We start from the raw sequence: 27,711 nt of genomic DNA on the forward strand, positions 1-27,711 counted from the left end.
TGAAACACTGAGGTGCTGTTTTGCCTCATGACATTAAAAAAAAGACACCATGCAGCTAGTGAGGAGTTTTATTGGCTACAAAATAGACGCACAATGATGAGAATCTGAAGGCTGCCGTAGGAAGGTAGAGCTTTACACCCATAAAATCACACTTTGATTCGAAAAGTGCAATATATTAAGAGCATTATGAGAAGTCTGGTGAGATTGTAGAATGTTACAGAAAAAAATAATACAAGTTTCTGAGTCTGATAACTCCAAAGATATCTTTTAGAACTCAGTGGTGTCTGGGCAAGGACTTTCCTTGGGGGAAAATAGATTTTACAATAGGCAGAAACTTTCACTGGTTTCATGCATGCTTTTGGATCTCATTCACTTGACAAAGAACTAATCTTCCATTGACAGTCTCCTGGGTTATGGCCTTGATCTTTGGAGTTGCAGACGCTGAGAAAAAGAGCACGGAAGATGTCACTGCCATGCTTCCTCCACCATCTGAACTGTACTCATTTTCAGTTCCCTGCTGTCAGCCCCTGAAGGCTCTCAGTGCCTTCCAAAACGATCACTAAGCAATATGGCGGGCTCTGCTGCAGGCAAAAGGGATTTCCCCAAGGAGGGATTTTCTCCCACTCTCCAGGAAATGAGGGTCTCTGAACAGTGTCACCTTCTGGAGGTGAAGCCTTCATCATAGGTGTGCCTCATATGGAACCTAGTCTCTGACCACAAGCATTTGAGGAGTTCTTTCTCTGTCTGTGGGCTTTGTAGCGCTGCACAGATTCCTTGAGCTTACAGAGCACTTAGTGCTATTCAGGGTACCTCATTTTAAGGTCTAGAAAGCATGCCACCTGAGGAATGGGTGAGAAGCCAGGGATGCTTACTGTGGCAGTTTTCAAATATATAACTTATTTGAATAAGTGCCTGTTGAAACATCAATAAACCAATTCTAGACCATAGGGAAGAATTGAAATCATTAATAAAATTACAAGGGAGAATTTTGTTAAATTAAAACCTCTCCAATGGGGCCATCCCATCAAGTATGGGTTCCCCATCCTAGGACACGTGTGAAGAGAGGCTCAAAGACCCTTGTCTTATTTTGTAGATGGGTAGCAGTTAGACCAGCTGTTCTGTGATGATTACTCCACCTGATTCTTTGAATCTCCAGTGCCTTAGTATAGATCTATCACAAACTAATCAGAAAGTGCCACTCGTCGCAGACTACAGCCTCCTGGAACTTTTCTGTGAGATATTAAAGGTAATCTGAGAAAGCATGTTTCCAGGTCAAAGGTGTTTGGGAATACTGGGTGAAACAAAGTTAAACTTTTGTCGTTTCTTCCTCTTTCTTGTTCCTTTTCCCCTTCAGAGCAGCACCTGTTCCATCTTTAACATACTGAACTGCACAACAGGACTGTTCAAGAAGAGGATCATGGCACACAGTATTTCTAACCTCATCTGGCCATAGAACACAGTGTTCATAATTCACTATTCAAATCTCATGGAACACGAGTGTTCAACAGAATCATCTGAGAAATGACATGAAATCTTTGCCTCTTAATTTTCCAGGGGTTTAGTAAACTGACTAACCGATTCCATTACTTAATAGAGACATAATACTATTAATTATCATTTTAATCTTCTTTACTGCTTGCTTTTATATATATTGAGGACAATAATGAGAGCTTACATCATTTTGTATTAGCTAATTTGTTAACTGAAAATTCCTGACCATTTGGGAGTGAAATAAATTTTGAACCCAGGACATTTGGGAGTACACTAAGGATTATGACTACTACAACATGGATAACCATGCTAATTCCTTAAAAATAGAGATTCAAACAATGAAGGAAATTTTTTTACCTTTCATGCTCGACTTGGATTCTTCCATTGTCCTATAAAAGTGATAAAGGTTAAAGCTCACTTTAGTATTAGCAACGATCATAACAACTTCTCAGGATGGACTAACTTCCTTCTCTTGCTTGTAAATCCTCAGCTCTTTCATGAGGATAATTGTCTGAGCTTAGTAGCCTCACAGTCATAGGTTCACGGGAGAGCCGGACTGGATGCAGAAGGCATTGGGTACCGCCTCCTGTTAACCCTGGAGTCAGGGGAAGTCCACAAACCACAGCCTCTTTTCAGCCAGCTGCAAGCTTGGTTTCCTCCAGGATGCCTGCCAGGGTCAGGTCTCAAGCCTGAGACCCCTGAGCTTCTCAGGCTGTTCAGAGTTTGGTCTGGTGATGTTTTATTTATGTATTTTTATAAAACTTCTATCCCTTCCTTTCAGGTCATAGAATATACATGCCCTTTATATGGCCAACTGTTGTTATTTCCTGGGGTGGCCAGAAATATCAGATTGAAAGTCTAGACATCTCTATCTCTTATGCATCTTTTTTTTTTTTTTTTTTTTGCTAGTGGACTAACACATTCCCCCTGCCTTCTTTTTTTTTGGAGCCAAAATTGGGTGCATTCCTACTGGGAAACACGATGGCCAAAACCTTTTGAATTGTTTCCTTCTAGAGACCTTAACTCTTCTGACTGTAAATCTTAGGGTCCTGTGAGTATTAGCTGATTAATTACACTTGCTGCTTAGTGAAATACAACTGACTATAGGTATCTTCTGGAGAAGCTCAACACAGCTTTTCTTTTGCTAGAGTGACTCTTGCTAACAGAACCCGAAGATGCACACATATACCCACAGGAGCTGGATGCCTCTTGCATGCTCCTGTCATGCCAGCCTTTGCCTTACCCTTCGCTCTCTCCCTCCAGGAGCCGTCGGTACGTGGTGATTTCCTTCTCCAGGTGGGTTTTGATGCCCAGCAGCACTTGGTATTCGTTGTTCTGCCGCTCCAGGTCGTGGCGTAGCTGCATCAGTTCCTCCTCGTAGTGGGAGATGATCTCTTGCATGTCCTGGAGCTTGCAGGAGTACCGAGACTGGGTCTCAGATAACATGTTTTCCAAAGCAGATTTCTGAAAGAGGAAATGATCTTTTGTTAATTAACTGATGGCTTGATTGAGTCAATAACAGGTGACTGTTGAGTACTTAGCAGATGCCGACCAGTTGGCTAGGTGTCTTGGTAGCTGCTGAGGACACCAAGGTGAGAAGTAGGCTGACTTACAGGTTTGGGACTTGGGCAGTCAGGAGTTGAGTGACGCTGGGACTTTTGAAGTCCATTGCTTTGCTCTGAACTGTTCTTTAACTCCTTACATTTTATCTTTGACCAGATTGAAAACTCCCAAAGAGCGACAGCAACTGGGACTGCTATCTCTTTGTATCTTCGGAGAAGGGTCTCGATTAGGGATGCCAGATAAAATAGAGAACATCTAGTTAAATTTGAATTTCAGATGAGCAATGAGTAATTTTTTAGTGTAACTATGTCCAAAATATTGCTCCACCTGCGTATACTAAAAAAAAAAAAAAATTGTTTTTTTATTTGAAATTCCAACTAAACTGAGTGTCCTATATTTTAATTTGGCAAATCTGGCAACCCTAGTCTCAAGCAATGCTTTTTGATTATGATGATGGTAAAAAAGAAATGTCATTTTTTGAGGAAATTCTAACAGCTGCCAAATGAAGTTTCTGGGCTAGAATATGGAGCACTGAGTTCAAGGCCCAGTTCTGTTTGCATGTAACACCTGCTTTTCTGAAGTGCATAATTTTAACCTTAAAGAGAATCTCATAACTGTGCTGAATACTCTCCCTTTATCGTGGCTGCTAATTTTCAGGGGGGCCGTTCATGCTCCCTGGTGGTTAGAGCACATTTCCCTGGTCAGCCACTCTCCTACTCTCCCAGGGGGTTATTTTGTTCCCTCTCCTCTGTCCTTCCCATCCTTCCTCTGAGTCCATGGCCTCGCTTCCTAATTTCATTGATGAAACGAAAGCAATCCGGAGAGACCGCCCACTGCTCCCGCCATTGCGCCCACGCACATGCTTGAATCTGCGTGCCGGTGCTGGCTTCCCTGTGTTCTTTTGCGTGAGCTGTCTGTGCTCCAGTCATCTCGGCAGTTGCCGGCCTCCTTGCATCATCAGTGTTCTCCTCTCTACTGGATTATTCCCACCAGCTTTCAAATAGAATAATTCCTCCTACCTTAAAATGTATCTTTCTTAAACCCGTATCTACCTTCAGCTATCGTCCCATTTCTCTGCTCTCCTTCAGCTACTTCTCCTCAAAGAGTGGTCTATACCTGCTGTTCCTCTTGAATCCCCTCCAAGGTAGCCTACAAAGCCCTGCACAGTCTGGCTCTGTTGGGACCCCATGGCCTTATCCTCTCTTCCTCCCTCTTCCCCTCCCTTCCCCTCCTCTTCTGTCCTTTCTTCTTCCCGTCGTTCATTCACTGCAGCCACATGGACTTCCCTGCTGCTCCTCCAACTCATCAGACACACTTGGGCCTTGTCGCTTTTGCACTTGCTGTTCCTTCCTCCTGGAACACATCCCATCGCCACATCAAGCACCTCCGTACCTCTTTGCTCACTGCCACTCTAACAGGAAAACCTTTCCTGACCCCCTTGTTTAAGACAGCAGCTCTTCACCCTGGTGCGTCTGCCCTCCTCCTCTGCTTCATCTCTGTAGCAATTTTCTCCATCTAACATATACATTTTGATGATTTGCACATTTAGTATCTATCACTCCTACTAGAATATAAACTCCTTCGTTAAAAGATCCTCAGTGCTAAGAATTGGTGTCAGATAGTAGAATGCATGAAAATGGGTATACATGCCTCACCTGTTTCACAGGGCCATTGTGAAATACTGTATGTTAAAATGTTTTGAAAGCTGCAAGACACTATAATTATTTTTGTACTCATGATCTCTACAGTGCACATTTGCAGTGTCTGTTCACCATCACGGATGCTTAAAACACAGCGGTCATTTACCCAAGTGCACCTGCCACATAAATGAACAAATCATTGCCTCTCAAGACTGAGGGTAGAATCGCACTTGGCAATTATAAGGATGAATGATTAGAAGACTCAGTAGGGTATACTGGGAATCAAATGATAGACCTTCATAAATTTTGAATGCTTATGACACATGCTAAGCATTTTTCTAAACTGTGAAGATGATAGAAATGACTTGGACACAAGAACTTAAGAGTTTTCTGGGTGATAAGACACATACCTAAATGAATAGGGCAGTGCTTTGGAGTGAGCCAGGCCTGGATCTGCCACCTACCATGTTGGCACTGGAATTTCTCTATATCAGGGTTTGAGGGGGGTAGCCTGGTTGTAAGTGGAGAGGGCACTGATAGAAATTATGGGGGTCTAGAATCCCCCCTCCTCCAAATAAATCACATGGTTTCACCACCAGTCACTTACTAGCTGTGTGACCTTGGCCAATTTATTTTACTGTTGGAGTTTTGGTTTCCTCATCTCTAAAATGGGGACACTAAGACCTATCTGGAAAAGTTGCTGTAAGGATTAATGACATTTAATATCATGAACTACTTGGCACAATGCCTGGCACCATCTGGACACTCAATACATGGTAGCCCTTTATTATGGTTCTCATCATAAACGATTTGGATGGAAAGTGGAAAGTGAGAGGTGTCCCAAGGGAGCTGAGGGTCAGGGCCTGGGAGAGAGGTCTCAGAAGGCTTCATGGAGGAGGTAGTGTGGGACCCAGCATTTTCCCAGCCTCGACTCACCGTGCTGTACTGTGCCTGCAGGTCAATCTCCAGGGCCTGGAACGTGCGCTTCAGCTCGTGGATGTCACCTTGTCTGCTCTGCACAGCAGCTGGACTGGCTGCCTCCTGGGACATGGCTGCAGACTGTAGGACCAAGCAAGGTGAAGGCATCAGCATTGGGAACTCATGGAAATGCAACCTTTGGGAAGTTTGTGCATCTTTCTTTTACCTGTTCTTTATACCAAGTGTCTAAGTCTCGATGCTTCTTCTTTATTATAAGCTCATATTCCTGTCTCATATCCTCTAGGACCTTAATCAGATCTTCCTTGGGACCTGTATTCACCTTCACATTGACACTGAAGTCATTTGGCACATGATGCTTCTCCATTTCCTGTTTAATAACAGAGAAAGGAAATGAACTGGGTTTGATAATCAGAAGGCTGGATTGCCGTGTTGATTGGCAGTGGTCAATGGATCTTTTAAACATTCTGATTATGTGGTTGCTCCACTGTCGCTGGTTTGGTTTCTCAAATGTTACTTGTTGATGATAAAACATTGTATACTTTTGTCTCTAATAATTTTATAAAATAAAGAATATCTTTGAGACCAACCTGACCAGCATGGTGAAACCCCATCTCTACTAAAAATACAAAAAATTAACTGGGTGTGGTGGTGCACGCCTGTAATCCCAGCTACTTGGGAGGCTGAGGCAGGAGAATCCCTTGAACTTGGGAGGTGGAGGCTGCAGTGAGCCGAGATCGCGCCACTGCACTCCAGCCTGGGTGACAGAGTGAGACCCTGTCTCAAAAAAAAAAAAAAAAAAATTCATAAGGCAGGTAATTAAATAGCCTCCATGATTACTGACTTGATCCGTGGTTGAAAATATTTCAGAAAGAATTACGCTTCCATAGTGTGTAAAGTCCCATTTGGCAGATGTGGATTGGTGAAGTGACAACAAAGTTAGGCAGCAGAACCTTCCAGGCTATAGGCCAAAGCTTTCAGGAAGCCGTTCAAGAGGCAAACGGCAGAAAAAAGGGGTAGAGGCTTTCAAAATCTCGTCAATGCCTTGTGACCCTGTGGGGCTGACGCCCATAGGATTTCATGAAAACCAAGCAGCCACAGGAAAGATTTAATTAACAATTATTGTCTAACCAGCTATTCAGAAATTGGGCTCTTTGATGTTCAGACGCAATTTTGTTTTCCTACCATGGGAACTGTTTTTCTATCATTTTATCAGAGTCTCAAGGACTTGTGATGGATGGTAACTCTAAAAGTCAGTTAAATGCTTTTGGAAATTAGGATTCTTTAGTTTTGTCCCACATCACACTTGTCTTGGTTGGTAGCAGACTCTTTTCATTATATTGTCCCCTAATTTGCTGAACATTGGGCCAACGATGGAAGTCCAGTCTCACACATTGATTCTTATAGTAACATATTAACAAGCACATCTAGGTAAACATTGTGTGTTAACAAAACTGTTGACCAATTCATCATGAATTATGATTGCATTTTGGTGGTTGTATTTGACATGTGAGTAGCTAACCTTGAAATTAGAAACTTTAGATATTTGTATGTTTTTCTAATGACTATTTAGGGTAAAGGACAAGGGGATTGGCATCCAGGTGGTGGTTTCTTCTGTAGCTGTCGAATCAGCCTGAGATGTTCTTGCTAAGACCTGTGTTCATTACCAGGAGTTCCTGGGGAGTCCTACCTGTTCATGGCACTTCTTCATGAGAATGAGCTCCTTCCTCATTCCCTCCACCTCCTGTTCTAGGTCTGTTGTGACAATGGTCAGGTTGTCTAAGGTCCTTCGGAGGCCCTCGACTTCAATTTCCAAGTCTCTCTTAAAGGAGTGTTCATTTTCATACCTTTGGTGAGAAGGAAGAGAAGAGTGCACCCGTTTGTTGGAAGGTCATGGTTTTTGAAAGGATTCATTTTCATTTAGAGGTGAATCTTTTACTTATTAGGTTTAAAGACAGATGATGAATACATATAGGATGTCTTTTGTATGTCAGTTTCATGCTACACTTTTCCATGATGGTGACTCAATGCCAACTTTTAAATAGAGTAGGGAGAACAGGATAATAAACAGTCACATACCCATCACCTACATTTAGCAACCGTGAATGTTTTGCCGTATTTACTTTGCCTATTTCATTGCTGAAGTATTTCAAAGCAGATTATAGACATGATGACATTTTAAGACTAAATACTTCAGGATGCATCTTTAAGAAAAATATATTTTAAAATAAACAGGCTGGGCACGGTGGCTCATGCCTGTAATCTCAGTACTTTGGGAGGCTGAGGCGGGCAGATCATGAGGCCAAGAGATTGAGACCGTCCTGGCCAACATGGTGAAACGCTGTCTCTACTAAAAATATAAAAATTAGCTGGGCGTGGTGGCACGCACCTGTAGTCCCAGCTACTTGAGAGGCTGAGGCGGGAGAATTGCTTGAACCTGAGAGGCGGAGGTTGCAGTGAGCCAAGATCGCGCCACTACACTCCAGCCTGTCTCAAAAATAAATAAATAAATAAATAAATAAATAAGTAAATAAATAAAATAAACATAACACTACACCTAAACATTAATAACAACCCTTTAATATCATCTAATTCTTGATTCATATTCAAATTTCCCCATAACATGTGCTTTATATCTGGTTTGTTTAAACTAAGGTTCATTCAAGTAACACACAGTGCATTTGCTGTTGCTATGCCTTTTCATTATAAGATTTTAGTTCCAGGTAATGGCAAGACAAGTTTTCCTTTTTTTTTTTTTTGAGACGGAGTCTCACTCTGTTGCCAGGCTGGAGTGCAGTGGCACAATTTCGGCTCACTGCAACGTCCATCTCCTGGGTTCAAGTGATTCTCCTGCCTCAGCCTCCTGAGCAGCTGGGACTACAGGCGTGCGCCACCATGCCCAGCTAATTTTTGTATTTTTAGTAGAGATGGGGTTTCACCATGTTGGCCAGGATGGTCTCGATCTCTTAACCTCGTGATCCGTCCGCCTTGGCCTCCCAAAGTGCTGGGATTACAGGCGTGCGCCACCGCGCCCGGCCAAGTTTTTCTTTTGTAAAGCAAACAAACAAAAACCCGAACAACACTGTGAAGAAGGAACTTACTTGAGGTTGAAGTCATCCACTGCCATCCTGGCATTGTCAATGAGAAGGATAATCTGAGCATTGGTCATCTTACCATCCACTATCTGTAAAACATGCACAAAAGGTTATCTTGCTTGGACACACCCACACATGACCGCTGCATGTCTGTCCTTTAGCTTCCTGAATATTTGACTTGTTAGTACAGACCACTTCTTGTTCTGGCAGTGGAACAATGAATGACCGACTCAGTAAATGCTTAGTGAGCACATACTAGGTGCAAAGCAGAATGATTTTAAAGTAAGAATATGATCTGCAGTCAGTGTTACTGCCTTTCTTCTTTTTACATGGAGTTTTGACAGGCTTGGACTGATGCAACTGCTGAAACAATGATATAGGAAGGGGAAGGACAGTAATTATTCAAAATGCCTTCTAACTTTCTAGGTTATGGACATGTCATAGCATTTTGCTTAATTAAGCTCATCCACAGCTGAAGATGTTAAAAGGACTTTAGGTTCTGATCCTTTTCTTATTGTGTTAGGTTGGTGACAAAGTGATTTTTGCCATTACTTTTAATTAGTTCAGCCCTCCAAAAGTACAAAAATTATTATTTTAGATGAACATAATTCTTACTTGTGATAGCATTCATGTTTCTAATCAGTGTTACTGAGCAAAGCTAACACTAATATTCAATGTATTTTGTAATAGTCATCACAGAACACAATTTTTTTTTTTGCCTAAAGTGACTATAACCATACACATAACTTGTAGATGTGTTTATGTCATTGCAACTTACTCTGGGATGAGAATGCTCTCATTGTAGCTATTAAAATATTAACTGAAATAATTCCTTACCATCTAAGGAACATGCCTAATAAGTTTTAGTAGTGGTAAGGCCTGTAGTTAAAGACTTTCACTAGATGTTCGTATAATTTTTTTTACTTTAAAAATAAAAATATTATTGAAAGCACTTACTTGAGCAATTGTGTATACATTTATGATTTATATATACTTGTAGATATGTTATAGTCAGAGAAATAGCTCACATTCAATGTATGTCACTGTCTTTAGGGTAGAAGACGTCTCATTGTCAAAAGTGTAATAATGCTTTTACACCAAGTGTTGTGCTAGACTAAAAACTTGGAGTTTTTTTTTGGTTTTGGCTCTGTTCTTGATCATCCAAGTGGATGCATCAGGCTGCATCACTCTATTCTCCAGGCCTCAGTTTCATCCGTTGTCAAATAAGGAGTCTGCACTAGAGACAGAGGACCTTAGAGGTCTTAGGCCTAAATTTCTGTAATTTAGTTGGAGTCAGAGAATCCTGGGTAATTCCCATTATATTTATATAGCTCATTCCTTTATTTAGAAAGCATTTTCTTAGGACAAAGTTATACTTCAATACAAAGGCACCTTTTAAAAATCTTGTCCTGTTTAAAGCTCCACTGATCCCATGGAATTTGGTATCATGAATGCACAATAGCAGGATTTAGAGATGGCACAAATGCTGGGTCTGGAACTCAAGGAGCAGGGCCTGGGATCCTGCTCCACACTTACTGGCTGGGTGAACTTGGCTGAGTCTCAGTTTCTTCATCCATAAAATAGCAATAGTAATAGTTACTTCATCAAAGAGTTATGAGAATTAGAAGAGAGTACATCAAATAATGTCAAATAGCATATTCTTGGCATATTATAAAAAAATTGGTCAAAACTGAATTAGTTAAGAAAAAAGTAAAAAATACACTTTTCTTTTTTAAAATCTGGCACTTTTGTAGAGTCACTGACTACACTGCGAGCATCTCCAGGTTCTATATGCTGAGATGCCTGCTCAGACTTTTTCTGTTCATGGTGGGACATAGCCAGGCTGGCTGCTTCTGCCTCATTCTTTTTCCCCTTGTGGGATTCCAAGTGCTACTATGGCCTCTTCCCTTGCTATAAAACAGGATACTTTCAGGTGTTCACTGTTCTCCTCTCCACAGTGCTGCTTAGGGGCATTCTTACCAATACTTCTCCCTCGGGACCAATTATTCTTTGCATTATGTAAGCTCATGCAGAATGAAAAGTAGCTCTATCCCAAAGAGCCTGGGGACCATTGTGGGGTAACCCTTACTTACTTGTGCACTGAGGTTTTCTACTTCTATTTGACACATACTATGAGGTGTTAACCTACATCCAGAGAATCAGAAAATCAAAAATACTGTCTATGGGCTTATTTAGCTTTTCTGAGTTAAACTGGTAATTTATCCGTTGCAAAGTCCACCTCAAGTGTCTGATTTCCCCAGCTATCATTCTCATAGCACTCAAGTGTGAATTCTGAAATGTACTTGATATGGAGCACATTCCAGATTCTCCTGAAGGCCCTGAGTTAATTCTTTTAAAAGCAAGCTGGTATATTCGTGCAACATTGTTGCTTCAGGACGTTTGATCTCCTACCAGGGAGAGGAAATAGAATGTTTGACTGTAAACCAAAACGCCAAATATAGTCCGATTGAGAATCATTCAAGGTGTTTTATTTATGATACTCCTATGACTATGTCCAATTCTGGATTTCAAAAGGATTGAATTAATTTTTAAACTCAACTTCTTATCAACTTTTTGAGTGACATTTAATACACCTAAAGTGAGGGTGCGGGAGAGCTGTATCCACTCAGAGCCTTTCACCAAGATCCAGGAAGCATAAGCCTCAGGTAACTGTGGGACCTCCTTGCACCTCTGTTTTCTCATCTTCAAATGAGGGAGTTTGGGGTAGATAGACAATCTCAACTTTAAAGAGTTGCTTTCTTCAAATGTAGAGAAAACAGTGTTAGACGTAAAAATCCAGAAAAGAATGAAATTCAAAGCCAAAGAAGTTTCCTATTTAATCTCAGAACCCAGAATTCCAGGTCTTCTGAAGGGTGGGCAGGTTGCTCCCCAAGCCCCCATTGCACCTACTTACTTTTCTCAGTTCTGTTCCAAAGGATTTAGACAATGATTAGGTCTCAGTCTCCTTATCTACAAATTGAGAATAAAAATACCTGCTCCACACAGTTGTGAGGATTAAATGAGATAATGTGTATGAAATATGTGTTGTGTGGTTAATGATGCAAGTATAACGCATTATCTTTATTCATCCTAAGTGTCATTTTTTGTATGAGGTGGGCTAGGCAGCACCACACTGTAGTGAAATTTATGAGACTACTAGAAACAGGCCTGAGTTAGAATCCCACCTCTGCTTCTTGCTGATGGCTTTGGATGGCTATTTCACTTTTTTCCAAGCTTCCATTTCCTTACAGGGTTCTTGCAGAATCAAATAAAATAATATGGAACATTTCCATCATTGCAGAATGCTCTTGGATGGTGTTGATATGTGTATTAAATATTCAGCAGGATGCCTAGGTACATAATAAGTGCTCAATAAACATTTCCCTCCCTTTCCTCCCTTTTTTTTTGGTTAAATCTCTTCTGCTAGCTCCTACATTATTTGACCGGTTCTAACCTTGTATTTCTTTTGAGAGTCATGGTCTCCCTTTGCTCTCCATTTGCAAAAATCTTCAATTCCTCCTTTCTACAACCAAAGCAACTTTACTAAACAAAAAAACATGACGAGGACTGTTGAGTCACCTTGTTTTTTTTTTCATAAAGGCAACCATGCACTATATAGTTAAGGTAATTACAGTCAGTTATTAGGTTGATTATTCAATAATTAGGGTTCATTACAAGGACAGATTTATATTATCTTGACTGGTCCTTCCTACATTCAAGCAAGGATGACTGAGCGTTGTGAAATAATATGGTATAAATATTGGAAACTTGTGATGCTCTTTCTAGGGGAGGTTAAATCATGGTCTTACAGAGAATTTTCTGGGACTGCTTTATATAAGAGGGGAGTTAGATAGCCTTAAAAAATAACCTATAAGATGATTGGATTCCTACTACTTCTAGCTAATGTTATGAGACATCCCGGAAGGTGTGTGCTTAGTTTTTTTGGGGATTGGTTACAGAGTTAGTGTTTTTTTGAAGAGGGTCTTTATAGCCATCCCAACTCTCAGGTTCTAAAAATTATGCTCGTTTTATTATTATTGTTTCTAGTGGTATGCCATTCGCAGAACCGTGAGCAACTTTATCTTCAACCAACCCACAAGCGGAAATATCTAGGGATGTCACGGTGACCTATATGCTGGGGTGGTGACAACTTTTAGGTGTAATGTTCAAAATCATCTAACAGCCTTTTGTTAACGGATAACCACATTGTTCAAAAAAATTTGAGGTGGAGCAGAACTGAGGTAATGAGAAGGTAAACACTCTCTTATCCCTGGTGCGCTGAGCATGCAGCACGAATACTGGCCCTTATCATTTCTATGACATCGTTGGGTCATAAGTGACACTAAACAGCAGCTGGTTGCCTCACATTCTAAAGATGTTTTTGGTGTGTGAGAAATCAGGTAGTCTCATTTTCGAAACAGTCTGCAGCACTTCTGTCATTTTTGCTGCCTTCTTTTTCTACATTATCCAGGGACAGAAGATTAATTATACAGAACAGACGATTCCAACTCCAAATTTAAGGTATCATAAGAAAACATCCCCCAAAACCTTTGTGCACCATTACTTCAAGCGCTGTTGCCATTTTCCTGGAAGTTGTCTTCTGGACTGATTCCTCCTCCCGAGGGTTCCCAGGCAAAGCAGCCCCACCTGGAGCTCCCGGGTTACCCGGTCTCTTACCTGGTCCTGCAGGTGTGTGATGTTTTCCTCATACTGGGAATAATCTTTCTTCCTGCCAGGATCTCTCTGCTGGTGCCACTTCAGGATGCGGCTTTCCAGCTTCATGTTGGCCTCCTCCAGGGCGCGAACCTTCTCCAGGTAGGAGGCCAGGCGGTCGTTGAGATTCTGCAGGGTGGCCTTCCCATTTCCGCCTAGGAGGGGGCTGCTTCTTCCAGAACCCCAAGACCCTCCAGCGGGTGGGCAGCTCCGCGTGGTGAAGGACAGGGAGATGCGGGTTCCCCCTGCACCGCCGTGGACGGTGGGAGCCCTGGGGAAGCTCCTGGGCCGGCCCCAGCCATCTCCGGTGCCGTGGAAGGAGGCCGAGGGGGTCTGGCTGAAGCTGCTTCTGGAGTTCATGGTCCCATCTGTGTTTGGGATGGGGCTGGGCTCTGTTCCACTCCCTGGTACCGCAGAACTGAGCCGCCCCAGACTGCCCTGGATGGTTTTATGGCCTTTGCTGTGGGAGTTCCCTTCTCTGACAATTGTACCGACAAGATCGTATCATTGTGCAACCTGTGTTTCCTCTTGGTCAATCCCACAGTGCCCCGGGCCTTCGCACACTGTTGTTGTTTAGAGCCACATCAATGTGACAGTTTGCTTCCTCCCTTCCCCTGGTAACCGGAGGTGTGGCGCTCGACATCAGGCGGGTGTTAGGCTCAGGTATCTTTCTAATCTTGCTGGGAAGTTTTTCCATTGTTCATTTACCTGGAAAGGGTTAGGTTAAAGTACACCCAAAAGAAAGCATATTCGGTGTAGTATAGAGTTCCTTAAAAAACAAACAAACAAACAATAAACGCCAAAAAACAGACATTAAACAACAGAGACACACACACGTTTTTCCACCCCCAGTAATCTCCACCTCTAAAGGGAGGGTGAGTGAGCCTGAGAAGGGAGAGCCAGCTCAGAACAGGATCTTGGGTCCTGGAATAAAGCTCGCTGTGCTGAGGCAGTTGAGAAGATGGTGAATATCTGATGCCTCTGTGACAGTCACTGTTTGAAGGAAAGTACTTTCAAAGGACTCGCTCTTAAGAACAAACCCTCAATTATAGATATAATTAATTAATGAATGACCGAACCTTCCACTTCCAGGGTGCCTTTCATCCCAGCACACCTCAAAACCAAACAACCCTGGCCTGCCCTCAGGACTTCCCTTGGCCCTCGGGGAGGAATGCAGCCGTTGTGAGCAGCCGGGGACCCTGGCTGAGCCTGCCACGGCTGGGTTCTGTGTGTCTGTAACCTGCAGAGGGACGATGGAAAACAGGAAACCTGCCATGGGCTGTCAAATGTGGTTGATGAATCTTATATTTCATCTGCCAAGGTAAAGGTTAGGAATAAATAAAGAAGCAGTCTGGGGGCGGGAGCCACGTGCTAGTTACTGGCAGCTAGATTTAAAGGGGACTTACAAATAAAAATACCAGCACAGGAAGGGCTTCTAGCCTATCTGGTTCCAAGCCACTAATCGGACAGATGAGGAAAGCTGAGGCCTGTGGTGGTGGGGAGGTTAGTGGCAGAGCTGGGGCTAGATTCTTTCTCCACATAGCACTGTTATCTGGGGTTGAATATTGACAGGTCCTGTACCACACTTCTCTTTCATAAGGATAGGACTTGCCAGTTGATGTAGCTCTTTCATATTCTTTATTGAATCCTCACAACTCTTTATGTAGCCAGGCAAGGGTTGTTGTCTTCATTTTGCAGACAAAGAATCAAGGTCTCACAGGGGTGAATGATCCGGAGATGATTTGCATGTGCAGTGTAATTGAGCACATGAATTCATAGGTGACACTGCCCGTGTCTGTGCTGTCCTCCCTGCCTGGAAAGTCACCCACCCCACCTCCTCTATAGTTCCAGGGCTACCTCCTTCAACAATCATTTTCTGAATTCTCCTGCATGAGTTGGGTGACCCTGTAGGAGGAACTGCCTCTTCTGGATGCCGAGGCCCTCCGGAGGGGCGGACACCTTGGCATCCCACTTCATGGTGGAAGCTGGGAGCCCCCAGCCAGGCCCAGCCACCTCCTGTGCCTGGGATGAAGTCCACCCCATTCTTCCACCCCATTGTACTGCATTTGTCACACCCCTCTGAGACCGCAGGCTTCTTGAAAGCAGAGTTGATGTCTTCCATTTTTGAGCACCAAAGTCTGTCTTCTTGGTGGTATTTTGCAAATGTGCGTTAACTCAATCATAAACTTTTAGAGTCAGGGTTTTAACACAGGTCCCCTGGTGCCATCACCTTCGCTCCTTTTAGGACTGTGGGTTATAAAACTAGAAAGTCGGAAAACGCCTCTCCTGGGTATGGATTAACCACCCACGAAGGCCAATCCTTTCCGATTACAAATAAAGTCACCCAAAAGCGCACCAGCTTTGCCCCTCCCAGTCTTACAACAAACCCTTATCAGGGAAGAGGCTCTGAATATTTTTTATTTCACTGTGCACAAGCTGGAAAAATGAGCCTCCAAGCCTCAGGGAAACTTGGGGAGTGCTTAGAAAGAGTGCCTGCAGTCACTTACATCTCAGATATGAGAAAAAGACAAAAGAGACACGTGATAAAAATAGAGCAAATGAGGGAACTAGAGAGACTTGTTTGGTGAGTGGTGGCAAGCAGTGTTCTGTGGATGTGGACGGTTCCTGGTCATCAAAGTTATGGTCAGCTCTGGTTCCTGTTCACCCGGACCCAGCCTTACCAAGGAAGAAAACATTTACCGTTAGCATGTGCAAGGGTTGGGCTGCACTGCCTTTCTCTAAATTCTCTCACCAGAATCTACAATGGAATGAATGCTTCTCTACTCATTTCAGGCATGTCTGAGTGGCAGTGACTTATCAACCTCATAAATTTGGCCTGTCCAATTTTATGTCCGTGTGTGGGAGTTTTGATTTATAGGAGTTATCCTTGAGGAAAAGATTTCTTGTATCATAGCAGGACCAGGGCAGGGAAAAACTGGCAGTGAGATCTGAGAGCACTGGGGAGAAATAGTCTCTTCCAGTACTGTTATATGATGGTTTCCCATAACTTTTTTTTTTTTTTTTTTTTTTTCTCGAGATGTAGTCTTGCTTTGTTACCCAGGCTGGAGTGCAATGGCACAATCTTGGCTCACTGCAATCTCCAACTGCTGGGTTCAAGCAATTCTTCTGCCTCGGCCTCCCGAGTAGCTAGGATTACAGGTGTGCACCAACATGCCCAGCTCATTTTTTGTGTTTTTAGTAGAGATGGGGTTTCACCATGTTAGCCAGGCTGGTCTCAAACTCGACCTCATGATCTGCCCATCTCCGCCTCCCAAAGTGCTGTGATTACAGGCATGAGCCACCGTGCCTAGCCGATTATCCATAACTTCTTTTTTTTTTTTTTGAGACGGAGTCTCGTCCTGTGGCCCAGGCTAGATTGCAGTGACACGATCCCGGCTCACTGCAAGCTCCACCTCCCAGGTTCAAACAATTCTTCTGCCTCAGCCTCCCGAGTAGCTGGGACCATAGACGTGTGCCACCATGCCCAACTAATTTCTGTAGTTTTTAGTAGAGACGGAGTTTTACCATGTTGGCCAGGCTGATCTTGACCTTCTGACCTTGTTATCCACCCACCTTGGCCTCCCAAAGTGCTGGGATTACAGGTGTGAGCCACTGCACCCAGCCCTGATTTTCCATAACTTCTAATGTGTAGAATTCCATTGGATTTTTAAAAGAAATGTTGCTTTTTTGGGGTAAAAATGATACATGCTTATTATACAAAATCAAGTGATACATGATAATACACGAAAAAATATTTTAAAATTCTACCACACACACACAACCTTTGGTGACATTTGGTGAACGTCCTTTCAGATACTCTGTGTATGCATTGGAAGACGAACGAATGGCTAGAATAATTGGAAAAATGGGCTCATATGACTTACTCCATTTTAGAAAAGCTTAAGTCAATTGACAAATTTTAATTGGCAAATAAGGAACTAAAATGAATTCACTTTAGTGACATAGTTTTTCTAGAATTTAAAAACGTTCATCACATTCTTTTAAATTTTACATTTTTAAGAAGGGTAAAATGTCCTGTAAATGCCAGTATTTGTGGAATCGCAGTACTGGAAAGAAGAGCAACACTGAGCCACTGGTTGCAGATTTTTGCTCTTAGGGAGGACAACGGCAGAGTGCTGAGCTTGTTTTTGAACTATTCTTAAAGAACTCGAGGGATGGAGCCTCCAACTGCTTCCTCAGTAAATGGCCAACGTCTGCTGATCCTTTTGGTTCATAAGCATTTCGCTTGCAATAGGTTTCATAATTTCTTTTGGTTTTCTGTAGCGTTCAATTGTTCAGAATCAAAATCATTCTCCTTTGCGTAATTTTCTGGCTGAACCATTTGTAGTTTTCACGTTTGATTCATCTTTCTGGTGAACGGCATTGTGGTCTCTGAAAGGGAGTGGGTATTTTGTAAGAGCTCAGCTGGTGAATGAATGCGTGGAGTTGCATGCAAATGTGTTGGGGTCAGAAGGGAGCCCTGTCAGAAGGTAGCTGTCATTAACTGGGTACAGTGTTTGTGAACCTTTTCAAGACAACCATTTCATCAGCGAAGCATTTTATAGGCACCCGATCTTTACAGTAGAGAAGAATGGCCAAAATGACTCTCGAATACATTTTTACTACACATGACATTTCAGAACAGATGAGTAGCAGGTCTTCAGGCAAAATTGCTATGCTATTATCCTATGAGTTGGAAGGTTACATAAGAAGGTTAGACATTTATAGAAATAAAACATGCCTATTAAAAAGTGGGCAAAGGACATGAACAGACACTATATACAGATACTATTTGCAAGCGACTCTTAAGTTGGCTGTTGTTTTCTTCCTTGTTTGAAATACTGTATTGAAGACTTCGTAACTCACATCTTCTCTCTGTTGGCCCCTTTTTCCTAGACAAATAGAAATATGAGAAAATGATCTGAGGATAGTGCTGTAACAAAGTGTTTTATATCAGCCTTACTTGACCACTCATGCTTAAGCCCTTGTAGCATCTTATTCATTGGGAAAACGTTCCCAGCTGAAAACAATCAATCCCGTGCTTCAATTGCAGCTGCAATTTTAAACATGAAATTCAATAGATAGACTTTAAGAAGTTAGTAAAATCTCTAAAGCTATATGCAAAAATTTCTCTGCAAGTTTATATGCTTACTTTTCTGAGGAAACTGTTGTTTTTAAAAATTTCAATTAGGCTGGGCGTGGTGGCTCATGCCTGTAATCCCAGCACTTTGGGAGGCCGAAGCGGGTGGATCGATCACTTGAACTCAGGGGTTCGAGACCAGCTTGGCCAACATGGTGAAGCCCTATCTCTACTAAAAATACAAAAAATTAGCCGGACGTGGTGGCATGCGCCTGTAATCCCAGCTACTCTGGAGGCTGAGGCAGGAGAATCACTTGAATCCAGGAGGCAGAGGTTGAAGTGAGACGAGATTGCACCATTACACTCCAGCCTGGGTGACAAGAGTGAATCTCCATCTCAAAAATAATTTTTAAAAATTAATTATTATTTTTTGAGACAGGTTCTCACTTTGTTGCCTGAGCTGTAGGCAGTGGTGCAATCATGGCTCACTGCAGCCTCAACCTCCTGGCTCAAGTGATCTTTCTGCCTCCACTTCCCCAGTAGCTGGGACTGTAGGCATGCACCACCACACCAGGCAAATTCTTTCTAAAAATGTTTTGTAGACACGAGGTCTTGCTACGTTGCTCAGGCTGGTCTCAAACTCCTGGGCTCAAGCAATTCTCCTATCTTGGCATCTCGAAGTGGTAAGATTAAAGGCATGAGCCACTTCACCTGGTCTCATTAACTTTTCAAAGGAGTATATAAGTTTAAAAAGTCAGGATCCAAAGGAGTATATAAGTTTAAAAAGTCAGGATCCAGTGATGTAAAACTTTAGTTTCCTTCCCTGTTGCCAGTGAGCTCCTTTTTCTCTGTTTCTCCTCCTCCCCTCCCTCTTTCTTCTCCTTCTTCTTCCTCTTCCTCCTCCACCTCCTCCTCTTCTTCTCCTTCTCCTTTTCCTCCTTCTCCTCTTCCTCCTCCTTCTCCTTCTTTTCTCCTCATCCTTTTCCTTCTCCTCCTCCTTTCTCTCTTCCCCCTCCTCTTCTTTCCTCCTCCTCCTCCTCCTCCTCCTCCTCCTCCTCCTCCTCCTCCTCCTTCTTCCTTTTTTTACTTTGGCATAGAGACAATGCTTTAGGTTCACTAAAGTTTTTGCAGTTGTGGGATATTGATTAAAACACCTGCTCATTTAAGTGGTTGGCTATATTTAAAATGTTTTTATTGCTTTTTTTCTCCTACCCCCAAACTGTGCATTTCATCTCTAATTTCATTATTGGTTGAATACCACAGCCACAAATCATTTGACTTAAAATCCTCTAACTTAGTTATTAATTTTATTGAAGATTTCCTTTAGAGGTACTCTGGTTTTATAAATAGACTAATATGACACAATTCCTCCTTAAAAATTATTTAAAATTTTTATTTTAATAGTTTTTGGGAAACAGGTGTTTTTTGATTACAGTAATAAATTTTTGGTTTGCAGACGATGCAATCTTTTTTAAATTATTATTTTTTAAGTTCTGGGGTACATATGCAGGATATGCAGGTTTGTTACATAAGTAAACATGTGCCATAGTGGTTTGCTGCACCTATCAACCCATCACCTAGATATTAAGCCCAGCATGCAATAGCTCTTTTCCCTAATGCTCTCCCCACCCACCCTCCCCTAAAAGGCTTCTGTGTATGTTGTTCCCCTTCCTGTGTCCAAGTGTTCTCATTGTTCTGTTCTCACTTATAAGTGATAACATGCAGTGTTTGGTTTTCTGTTCCTGTGTTAGTTTGCTGAGGATAATGGCTTCCAGCTTCATCCATGTCCTTTCAAAGGACATGATGTTGTTCCTTTTTATGGCTGTATAGTATTCCATGATGTATATGTACCACATTTTCTTTATCCAATATATTATTGATGGGCATTTGGGTTGATTCCATGTATTTGCTATTGTGAGTAGTGCTGCAATGAACATACATGTGCATATATCTTTATAATAGAATGATTTAATATTTTTTGGCATGCCACCGGGCCTGTGGGGATGATACCCAATAGTGGGTTTGCTGGGTCAAATGATCTTTCCAGTTCTAAATCTTTGAGGAATTGCCACACTGTCTACCACAGTGGTTGAACTAATTTACATTCCCACCAACAATGTAAAAGCATGTCCATTTCTCCACAACCTCACCAGTATCTGTTGTTTCTTGGCTTTTTAATAATTGCCATTCTGATTGGTGTGAGATGGTATCTCATTGTGGTTTTGATTTGCATTTCCCTAATTATCAGTGATGTTAAGCCTTTTTTCATATGATAGGGTCTTTAGTGGTGATTTCTGAGATTTTGGTGCACCCATCACCTGAGCAGTGTACACTGTACCCAGTGTGCAGCCTTTTATCCCTCACCCCCTCCCACTCCTACCTTTAAGGATCCTTCAGCCAACAGTTTAGTTTTATTTTGTTTGGTCTTTCAGTATTCTGTCAAATGACACAACCTATTATGTGAGGGTCTGCTCTGTGGTGCTTAGGAGCAGTTACTGATCTTTACCCATTTATACCTGGAATTCAGAGTTACCAGTACTCGGGAGACACAGCAATTTAGCACCATCATCAGTAAAGAAAACCTGGTTGTCAAGATCTTTTCACATGGCTGTGATGAAGTTATCATCATCTGAGTGACATACTTATTATTCAGTACCTTGGTATAAGCCTGAGAAGAATGGGTTGGCCTAGCCCATCATACTGGGAGTTGACTCTCATTTACCATTATCTCCTTCAGAGGAGGAGGGCACCTCCTCCCTCCTTCCAGCTTCCTTTTCCAGTTGACACCAAACCTTTCTGAGGAGGCAAGTGATGTGTCAGCTAGATAACTTCTTTGAAAGGACTGCCAGAACACTCTGACTTAAGCCTGGTTTTAGAAAGATCCTTAAGTCCTTTTATACCGCCTCTGTGCAAAAGGCCTGTTGCGGTGATTTCATTCACTTAGCATAACAGCAGGAAAAACAGATCCCCACTAATGGGTGGGAAGTGCTGCTGCAAAGCTGAAATGATTTCACTCTTCTTTTTCTCCTTATTATCATCTTAATCTAATGGACTTGATAGGTAATCAAATAAATCCTTTACACAAAGACCGTTGTCATTAATGATCCTGGAATTAACCTGCGTGTTAGCTTTAGTCCTCAATGGGCGTTACTTTCTTTTGCCTTAGGAGGAGATGTTTTGAGTTAACTGTGGTGTTGGTTGCTGAAACATCATCATCTCATGCAATTTGCTGAAGTCTTGTCCTTATAGGTTTTACCTTTAGCCCAGTGTGGTTCATGTTGCGGCAGGGCAAGTGTATGCAAGACTGTCAGAAGGTCCTTGCTCCCAGCATTCTTCCCCACTTGACAGTTGTTGCCACCTGAAACTCAACCATGTATTTGTTTGGTTCACCCAAATATTCCTTCTTTCCTTCCTTCCTTCCTTCCTCCCTCCCTCCCTCCCTCCCTCCCTTCTTTCCCTCCCTTCCTTCCTTCCTTCCTTCCTTCCTTCCTTCCTTCCTTCCTTCCTTCCTTCCTTCCTTCCTTCCTTCCTTCCTTCCTTCCTTCTCTCTCTCTCTCTCTCTCTCTCTCTCTCTTTCTTTCTTTCCAGAGTCTTGATCTGTTCCCCAGGCTGGAGTGCACTGGCATGATCTCAGCTCACTGCAGTCTCCGCCCCCCAGGTTCAAGCCTCTCAAGTAGCTGGGATTACAGGCGCCTGCCACCATGCCCTGCTATTTTGTGTATTTTTAGTCAAGATGGGGTTTCACCATGTTGGCCAGGCTGGTCTGGAAGTCCTGACCTCGAATGATCTGCCTGGCTCAGCCTCTTAAAGTGTTGGGATTACAGGCACGAGCCACCGAATCGGGCCAATAATTTCTTCTTATTCAGAAACAAACCTTAATACATTGTTCACATAAAAAACACATTGTTTGCCTTTTCATTCATTGAACAAGTATTTATTGAATGCCTACCCTGCGTGGAGCAGAGAGGGAGAGGAGGAGAGCAGGGTGAGAGGACGCTGGTGACGCACAGGACATGGGGTCGTTCTGGGCTTTCTCAGCTCTGCTGAGTATCTTGATCTTTGACACAAGAGATGTGGAAAATGAAGACTTTAAGCAGGGGAGTACTGCACTGTGATCTTTGAAAAGATCACCCTAGCTGTCTTATGGAGAATGAATGAGGGTGAGAGTGAAGGGGTGGGGATGGCTAGGAAGGGACTGCCTCTGTCCAGAAGAGAGACGACGGGGAGGTTTGCTTATTAATTTTGATTGATTTAGTAAGATATTCAGGGATATTAGAGTAAGAGCACAGCATTAACTACTTTTCTGCCATGAGAAAGAAGACATAATAAAAGTCAACTTATTATTGACTTTTATGGCACCTGTGGTGTGTATATGCTGCATTTGTTATTCGAGAGGATTGTGTAATAGACACGGTGTCTATTATGGTACCTTAAACTGTACGTGTTTGATATGTATCCTATTCAGTGTGCTTTTAGACAGGAAGTAATCATATGTTTTGCCAAAATATTTTTTGTTCAAGGCTCTCAACTTGCTTTGTGGACAAGTAACTACCATGATGGACTTTTTCTTGTGGATGTAAGAACTAAGGCAGTGACAGGAGGAAGACTTGTCTAAGGTTGTGCAGTGAGTTAGTGGCAAAGATGCCCTAGAGCCCAGTCCCTACATAGGCACTGGTTCGTATTTCACCCATGTGCTTACAGAGACTTTACCCTCGTGTACAGTGTCTTCCCACATTTACTTCTAGGTTTCTCCCTTCTATATGTGTGAATGCTGTTCTCATTACCTATTTTACTGCTCGTAGATTGCTAATCATGACTTGATTTTTAGTTTGTGACACAGAGTTTTCTTTCCCCTTCCCTCCTTTCTTTTGGTTTGGAATGTTTGCTTTTCTTTTCTTTTTTCTTTTTTTTTTTTTTTTGAGACGGAGTCTTGCTCTGTCGCCCGGGCAGGAGTGCAGTGGCTGGATCTCTCAGCTCACTGCAAGCTCCGCCTCCCGGGTTCACGCCATTCTCCTGCCTCAGCCTCCCAAGTAGCTGGGACTACAGGCACTTGCCACCGCGCCCAGCTAGTTTTTTGTATATTTTTAGTAGAGACAGGGTTTCACCGTGTTAGCCAGGATGGTCTCGATGGAATGTTTGCTTTTCAAAGCTCTATTATTCTAACTAAATATTTTTTTTTTTTTTTTTTTTTTTTTTTATGTTTTGAAGATCTTCTTGATGGTGACCTTTTCTGCATCTTTGGTGCAGTTTGGACTAGTGGGAAGGATTTTGGGCGGGGGCGTTAAAGTCCATGCTCTACTGTTAACCCACCCACCTAGCAACATTAACCCACTGGTCTCAAGGTTCTTACCATGAAAATGATTTTCCTTGTAGTTTACAGGGTTGTTGTGGGGGGCAAGTGAGTTAATGTACATACATAAACTGCGTAATCTATATGTAGTATATATACATTAGCTACGTAATAGATATGTACTTTACATACATGAGCCACATAATTGGTATGTAACAAATATACTTGAACTATGTAATTTGCAAGCAATGTACACATGATACATGTAATCTGTATGTAATATACATACAGAAGCTATGTAATAGGTCTGTAGTGTACATATACAAACTTTGTAATCTGTAGAGTGCTGTGCACAGATGAGGGCAGGGGAGGAGAGTGATTAAAAAACACCCCTATTTCACCCTGCAGTCAGGATCCCACAAGTCTGGACAGAGGGGAGACCAATGAAGTTGTCAGGAAGTCACAAGGGCTAGATGAAAAAGTCTAGCCTAAAAGCTATAGTTCTGTCTCCAGATGAACTTAAGGAGAAACAGGAACTTCAGGAGTTTACATTTTATAAATTTAGTCCATGTAAAGGTCAGTCTAGATTTATGCTGATGAATACTCTGGTTACCAGCTTTAATTTAAGTTCACATCCCAATTCTGCCATTGCTACCCAATTCTTCAGTCTTTAATTTCCACAGCTGTGAACTGAGATTAATACTCAGCCCTGATTGATGGTGTTATTGTGGAAATGAAAGCAGATAATCCATGCATTATACATTAAAAAGTGGTACTATTAAGAAAATGTGTCTGTGTGTGTGTTTGTGTGTGTGTGTGTGTGTGTGTGTGTGTGTGTTAGAATACTCTATTATAGCTAGGTGAAATAACCCTATCTCTATGTTCTGGTTTTGGATACATTTGCTGAGAAGTCATATATATTTTTATAGAGTGTTCTAAACTTACAGAATTTATTTTAATATGCTTTGTGGCTTTTAAAATCTCACTTTTCTGTATAAATTATATCCTAAACATAGTCCCTAATTTTTTGTTTTGCTATATTTTATTCTTACTGTTATCATGTTATCTGTTTAAAGTTATTTATATTTTAGGGTGGGCACTCTTTCCACCCTAGCAGTAAACTATGAGTAACAATGTAACACATGGAATGTTCGCATGATGTTATAATAACTGGGATTTAAGGTAGAGTAGAGCAGTGAACTCATAGTTCTTCCCTAGGAAGGCTTGAGTTTCCAAATACAGGTAAAAGCCATTTCCAAATGCCTGTGGTTAGGTCCCACTCTGGTCTTTTCCTTCTATCTCTGTCAATTAGGGGATAAATTATTGCAAGGTATATATTGGTTAAAAAAAAAAAAAAGGGGGAAGAGACAGTTTTTCATGACGGTTAAAAGTGCAGGATTTGGAGTCCCATGGTCCTGGGTGTGAATCCTGGCTCTGGCACTATCTGTGTGACTCTGGCTATGAACCTCTCATGCCTCACTTTCTTCATCTGTAAAATGGGTAGTTGTATAGCAAATGCACTTAGAGAACACTTAACACTTCGGTACATTGGAAGCACTCAGTAAATGTTAATTGTTATTATTGTTGCTATAAAAAGATGACCCCACAAGGTTAAGGAGTATGTTTACATCTTCAAATTATTAGTTAAGATATAGCCTTAAACATACACTCTCCTTATGTCAGAGCGTTCCCTGAGGGTTGAAGTACAACAGGAAGCTTGATTGGTTGGTAAATTTAAACACTCGTGACTTTATTGCTTACTCCAGTTTTGGTTTTGGGGTTTTAGAGAGATAATACATGGACTGTCTCTTTTCCCATCCCTCTCTCTGTTTCCTTCGGTGTAGGAGACAGAATAATAGTCTCCTAAAGATGCCCAGGTTCTAATACCCAGAGCCTGTGAATAGCCGATGTTACTTGGCAAAAAGGTAATTAAGGTCACAAATAGAATTAAGGTTGCTAATCAACTGGCCTTAAAATTGGGAGAGTATCCTGAATTATTCAAGTGGACCCAAGATAATCATAATGTCTTTAAAAGTGTAAGAGAAGCAGGGCATGGTGGCTCACGTCTGTAATCCCAGCGCTTTAGGAGGTCGAGGCAGGTGGATCACGAGGTCAAGGGTTCGAGACCAGCCTGACCAACATGATGAAACCCCATCTCTACTAAACAAACAAACCCACAAAAATTAGCTGGGCATGGTGGCACACGCCTGCATGCCTGTAATCCCAGCTACTCCGGAGGCTAAGGCAGGAGAATGGCATGAACCCGGGAAGCGGAGGTTGCAGTGAGCCAAGATCACACCACTACACTCCAGCCTGTGCGACAGAGGGAGACTCCATCTCAAAAAAAAAAAAAAAAAAAAACAGGTGGAAGAGGGGAGTAGTAGAAGATTCAGTCAGTGTTGGCGAAGGAGATGTGATGAAGGCAGTTAAGGGTGACGAGGTCGCTGATGGTGAAGATGGAAGTGGTGGACAAGCCCAGGAATGTGGGCAGCCTCTGAAAGCTGGAAAAGTTTGGCAAGAAAACAAATCCCACCCCCCGCAGGACCTCCAACACTTGGATTTTAGAACATTGAGTCCCAAGTCAGACTTCTGAAATAGAGAACAGTAAGATAGTAAATTTGTGTTATGTTGTTATTTTGAGCCATGAAATGCATGTTACTTTGTTACAGTGGCAGTAGAACATCGTAGTGCATGTGTGTTTGTGGGGGAAACATCCAATAGGAACTCTGGTGATAGATTTTTGCTGAAGATTTGCCAGGTCTATCCTGCAGACCCTGGCTGAACGTTGAATGAAAGGAGTACTGAGACACAGGCATGCAGTGTAAGAGCAGCTAGGGGTCTGCCGGCACTTAGGGCCAAAGAAGAGAGCAGCTGTGAATAGCTGAAGCTGCTTGCTTTTATTCACTACAGACATAATGCTGAAAGCCTGGAGCAAACACAATCTGCAGGTAAGTAACATTATTGTTCCCCTTTTCAGGGAACAGTCACATGCATGGATTATCAAAGGTCAGTTTCTGGACAACCTAAGTAAACAAGCCTGTTTATGATAAATTCCCCTGTACTTCCTTTTACCTACTCCTTGCCCTCTGCCTCAGGATCAGAGAACAGCTTCCTTCAACTTATTCTCTCTTGAAGCTAGGCAGAGCCTTCTGAACTTTCAGAAGGTTTGCATCCTTTCCCTATAGTTTCTCCCACCACTCTGACCAATCTCCCGCAAAGATTAAATCAAGGTGAATAGAATATCTTTTCCATGTCATTTATAAAACATATTTTCCATACACATACTTGGTCTAGATCTTTAATTATTAGCATAACAGCAAAGACAGTTATAGTTACTATATTTCATAAACCCTAAAAAGGCAAATTATAGGTGGATTTTTAAATTTGCAAATTAATATATATGATATACCTCAGAAAATTATAGAATTTAAATCACATTTAATTAAACATTTTACGAATAATTTTTATGGAGAAGTACAAAATTACATAAAAGAAAGGCTGTTCCTGAAGATCCAGGGCACGTGGGAACTATTATTAGGGCAAATGTGAATATGTGTCTTTTATTTACAATCAAAGGGTGATATCAGGTGGGAAATAGGCTTTGATGAAAGAAATAGCTCATCTTTCATCCCTAATTATTATTTACTACATAGTCTTCATGTCGTTACTACAAAGAGACGGTGCTGTAACTGGGACGCTGGACACAGTCCCTGCAATCTTAGTCCCACTGTACATTCTATTCTATCTAAGTGAGTTCCAAATGACCTCTTGGTTCTTCTTATTCTGCAGCCACAAAAGCATACCCATTTTGCTCCTTCCTCTTTCTTATTTTGTCTATTTCTCCCAGTGCCTCTCCTGAATACACCAATATAGCATCTTCTGTTTCTCTCCCAACACATTTGA

General features: G+C 42.0%; 1 protein-coding gene across 3 annotated transcripts; it reads right to left on the minus strand.

Annotated features, from left to right (window-relative positions):
- Nucleotides 1-50: 50 nt before the first annotated feature.
- KRT23 (keratin 23) lies at nt 51-14,815 on the minus strand. 3 transcript variants are annotated; one of them, XM_025363189.1, is made up of 9 exons: nt 14,518-14,815; nt 13,403-14,146; nt 8,732-8,814; nt 7,321-7,477; nt 5,839-6,000; nt 5,631-5,753; nt 2,735-2,955; nt 1,849-1,880; nt 51-441 (listed from the first exon to the last, which is right to left on the minus strand). In XM_025363189.1, the coding sequence occupies exons 2-9, from the start codon at nt 13,796-13,798 to the stop codon at nt 347-349; spliced, it is 1,269 nt and encodes a 422-aa protein (XP_025218974.1). In that variant the 5' UTR covers nt 13,799-14,146; nt 14,518-14,815; the 3' UTR covers nt 51-346. The 3 variants fall into 3 exon arrangements, with proteins under 3 accessions (XP_025218974.1, XP_025218975.1, XP_025218976.1); XM_025363190.1 differs by having other exon boundaries at nt 14,301-14,812; XM_025363191.1 differs by lacking the exon at nt 13,403-14,146 and having other exon boundaries at nt 14,301-14,812.
- Between the last annotated feature and the right edge of the window lie 12,896 nt (nt 14,816-27,711).

This window comes from Theropithecus gelada, chromosome 16 (genome assembly GCF_003255815.1).
Source record: "Theropithecus gelada isolate Dixy chromosome 16, Tgel_1.0, whole genome shotgun sequence".
Lineage (NCBI taxonomy): Eukaryota > Metazoa > Chordata > Mammalia > Primates > Cercopithecidae > Theropithecus > Theropithecus gelada.